At 47.7% G+C, this 4,101-nt stretch overlaps 1 protein-coding gene across 1 annotated transcript; it reads right to left on the bottom strand.

Annotated features, from left to right (window-relative positions):
* Positions 1 to 3,042: 3,042 nt before the first annotated feature.
* On the bottom strand, positions 3,043 to 3,440 carry LOC128805826 (kinesin-like protein KIF13A). Its single transcript, XM_053974817.1, has 2 exons — positions 3,364 to 3,440; positions 3,043 to 3,137 (listed from the first exon to the last, which is right to left on the bottom strand). The coding sequence occupies exons 1-2, from the start codon at positions 3,416 to 3,418 to the stop codon at positions 3,043 to 3,045; spliced, it is 150 nt and encodes a 49-aa protein (XP_053830792.1). The 5' UTR covers positions 3,419 to 3,440.
* Between the last annotated feature and the right edge of the window lie 661 nt (positions 3,441 to 4,101).

Here is a 4,101-nt window from a genome sequence, read left to right as displayed (position 1 = left end):
ACAGAACACTTGCATTCAATAACAATTACTATTTTGTAGCTGTGTTTGTTACAGTGTGAGTGCTGTGTGGTCTAGCAGTTAGAAAACGCAGTCAGAATCCTGTTCTAATTTATGGTTACAACTTTACCTCTAACACAAAAATGAAAGTTGGACAAATGACAGCACTGTCCGGGATTTTGGGCCTTTTACATCATCTGTAAAACTAGCATTACTTGCCCATCTAAAATCCTTCAGAACTATCCTTAATAATGCCTAAAGACTAATTAAAATAATACAATTGAATTTAGATTTAATTCAAAAACTCCATACAGCATAGACAAAGCTAATAAAATCTGATTTTCCTAACCTTGGATGTTCTTCCAAGAGCAAATTTTGTAATTTTATAGTTATTAAAGAGTTACCTAATTTTACTTTAGAAAATTCTGTCAGTATCTTTTAAATTATAACTGAGAGAACAAAGCAAATAAAGAGCATGGTCCTGAATTCTACTCCTTACACCCTATAGTCTCTTGGCTTCAGCTGAATTAAAAAAAAAGCAGCCCTGGAAACCAAATTTGCTTTAGAAGGCTACTTATTCTTATTCCAAAACACAGCACAAACTTGTACTTCCATTCAGTTAGAAAAGGGAAATTTCCATATAAAAAGATAAAACACAAAAAGGGAAAGGTAAGACTAAACAAAATATTAAAATAACACATGGAATAGAGAAAGACCAATTAATCACCCTAACAAATTAAATCATTTTTGCAATGACATGGTTGCTCTGAAAGAAAAATCCAGTTAAGCTATATAAAAACAAGCTACACAAAGAAAACCAAAAATCCGTTTGACATCTCTAACCCTGCCAAGGCATCAATCCAAGTACAAGCAGCAACTACTCAGCAATTTAGAGCCAGTTTATACAGACATTCTATGGTGGGTACACACAGAAGAACAAAATCCATTTCTCATCATGAGAAATTAAACTATTTATATTGAGTAAAAAATATAAACCAGCAGCTCAGCACTGAAGGAAAGGTAAGGATGTTCATAAGGCGCTGGAAAGCCCATTAGGCATCTTGACAGTTTACACACAATGTCTGCCATTAAGCAGGCACCCAAACTATCTGTTTGCACTAATGAAAGTTACTTCTGATCAGTATTTCTGACTGTTCTTTCCAATAACACATCTGGCAGTTGTTTCAAATACACAAGTTAGCAGCTAGCCAAATTCCAGCCTCACACTGTACTGCAAGCAGGACAGCTATCCCTTGCCAGCACAGCTGCCGACGGTGAGGTCGCACACAAGCGTCACAGCTCACCCATAAGGCTCTTAACGTAGAAAGAGAAGCCAGTTCCCACCAAGAGAATTTATATATTTTATAGATATTAAAGCCTGATAAACACAAGACACACAAGCTCTCAAAAGACAGTCATTGCACAGTCTCACTGAGTACCTGCGGGCCAACGTGCACAACAAGCAAAATTCCCACATTACCAGCTCTTCATTAAACTACCTGGCTCTTAGTCTCTCAAGTCTATTGAAATAGCGATTTTTAAATCTTAATTTTGTTTTTGCTTTATCAATTCTATGTTTTATGTTTCATACTTGTCAATTCCACTCACTTTGAGGAGTTTGTTATTCTTATTACACCAGTGTTCTGATGGAAGCTATATACACACTTCAAGAAACTCCTATTTATTGAAAAAAAACCCCATACATTCTAAAACAAAATAGTTTTTTAAATCCCCCAAGATTTCCATTTCACAGATGAGCTGCTAAGACCCAGAGAGGCAGGACAACTTATAGAAGATCACACAAAGATCTGTGAAAGAAGCAGGAAACAAGCACAGATCTTTCAAGATGCAGGCCAGCACTTTAGCCACAACAATGGTTCTGAAGACAATGCAAGTTGGATCTAAAATAAACTGGTGTGATTACTGCTATATTCTAGTACTTGGGTTAATGTGAGAAGCACCTTCACACCTTGGACATGTAAGAATACAAAAGATCTCAGCCTTTTCCGCTGGAAAGCTACCAAAACATGACACTCTGCCTTTGCAAAAAAAAAAAAAAAAAAAAAGAATATTCTCACACTACATTTTCTTCATAACTATTATAAACTGAGTAAAAAATGTTTTTTAAAAAGGCTTAAGTAGTAGGAAGGTGCTAGGCTGAAAATCTCCGTACCCATACAAATGATTTCTCCCTATCTGGCATTAAATGCATTTAAAAGATCAATTCAACTTGAACAGTCAACAGGTAACCGAGCACATAAAAACACAAGGTAACTGAACACACGAGCATACAACATAACTATTCCCCTTGCACCTCCCCGTCTTTCCCCACATTCCCTCAAAGGAAAGAAATCTTTTCCTGTTCTGATCTATTTTTACAGTCTAGTGCATTGGTATTTTGGATTTTTTCCAACGGTATTCTTTACTGGGGCATCACAACTAAATGCCAGATTTCAAAATTATGTTAGCATATTCTCATAGGCTACTTCACAGAACAACACTGAATTAATAAAGGATCTAGCAATTACAGCCTTTTCAAATGCAAATAGGTTAAAACCTAGTAAACAAAGTTACATATTAAAAAAAATCCATCAGTAGCATAAAAATCAGATTCTGCTTCTTGTTCCCCCACAGGTTACACCAAGTTGTTAACAGCCTACACGCAAGGGAAATTTCTGAAAACAACACACACAGTCTAAGTCCTTACCTATTCAACAGTTTATTTTTTTTGAGCAGTCAATCAAGAATCGACTTCTAAACCTGGGAAACTTACACGGATCTTCTGTCTCCACACTGGGTACCTCTGACTCCCCCAGGAAGCCAGGTAAAAAACCTACCCTTACTTTCCCATGGATGCAAGCCCAACGCAGCAGCCCCGGTCAGCACTCGCCTCTCGCCCTCTCCTTCCCACTGCAGACCCGAAAAGCACCAAGCGACACCCTAGGGACCCCGCCACTGCCCTGACAAAGCCAAGCGAGGCGTCTGCGAAGGCGAGGCGGAGGAGCCGGGACTGGGCTCCCACTCGGGCCACGGCGACTCGGGGTTTTACCTTTCTCCTTGCTTGGCGTTGGAAGGCGGCGGGTGAAGCACAGTCTGGTTCCCTTCCATCTCCACGATGCACTTGGTATTCAGGTCCAGCTCTGCAAGGCGACACGGCGGGGGGCTGCAGCCAGGGCGAGCGAGCGCAGCCCCCGTCTCCCGGCACGCCGGTGCAGCTCGGCCCCCGCCGGCTCCCCCGGGAGCGAGGGGCTGGGGCGGCGGGGGGCGGGCGAGGGGTCTCGTCCTCCCACCAGCCCGGGCAGAACGCGGGGGGACGCCGCGCTCCGGTGCCGCCCCCGCCCCGAGATGCCCCCAGACCCCGGTTACCTCTCTTGTTCATGGGCCGGACCCTGACGGCAACTTTCACCTTGGTGTCCGACATCTTCCCCGCTCCCGGGAGTGGCGGGCGGGCGGCCCCGCTCAGCGCCGTCGGCGGCAGCGACACGGCGGGGCGCCAGCGTCCATGCCGGGCCGGGCGCGAGGGCGGAGGGCCGGGGCAGGCGGGGAAGGCGACAGAGGGAGGGAGCGAGGGAGGGAGGGAAGGAGCGGAGAGGAGGAGGAGGAGGGTCCGGCGCCGGGGAGGGCGGCGGTGGCGCAGCCCCAGCCACCTCCTTGCTCAGCCGCGGGCCGCGCCGGCGCTGGCTGCCGACGGGCTCGCTTGCAGAACCGCTGCCGCCGCCGCCGCCTCCCTGCCAATCCCTACCGCCATCTTCCGCCTCCTCCTCCTCCTCCCGCCGCGCCGCCGGGAGTGCGGGCAGCCAGGCAGGCGGCGAGGGGGCGGGGAAAGGCGATGGCGCCGGAGAGAGACGGAAACACCCGAGCGCCTTCGGAGTGGGGGCGTGGGGAGACTCCCTCTCCCCCCGCCCCATCCTCGGCCAGCCGCTGCTTCCCAAGGAGCACGCGCGGAGGGATGCGCGTTGCGCGGGAAGGCGGCGCCGGCGGGAGCGGGGATGCTGCGGGAGTGGGATCTGCCCGCGGGCTCTGCCCGACAGCCACCGTCCTGCCTTGTGCAGGTGTACGCCGCCACCGCAGAGACACCGGCTTGCCCGACTGTACATCAGGTTT

The sequence above is a fragment of the Vidua macroura genome, chromosome 1, assembly GCF_024509145.1.
Source record: "Vidua macroura isolate BioBank_ID:100142 chromosome 1, ASM2450914v1, whole genome shotgun sequence".
Taxonomy (NCBI): Eukaryota; Metazoa; Chordata; class Aves; order Passeriformes; family Viduidae; genus Vidua; species Vidua macroura.
Note: the sequence above shows the minus strand (reverse complement) of the source record. Positions and strands in the feature narration are given on the sequence as shown.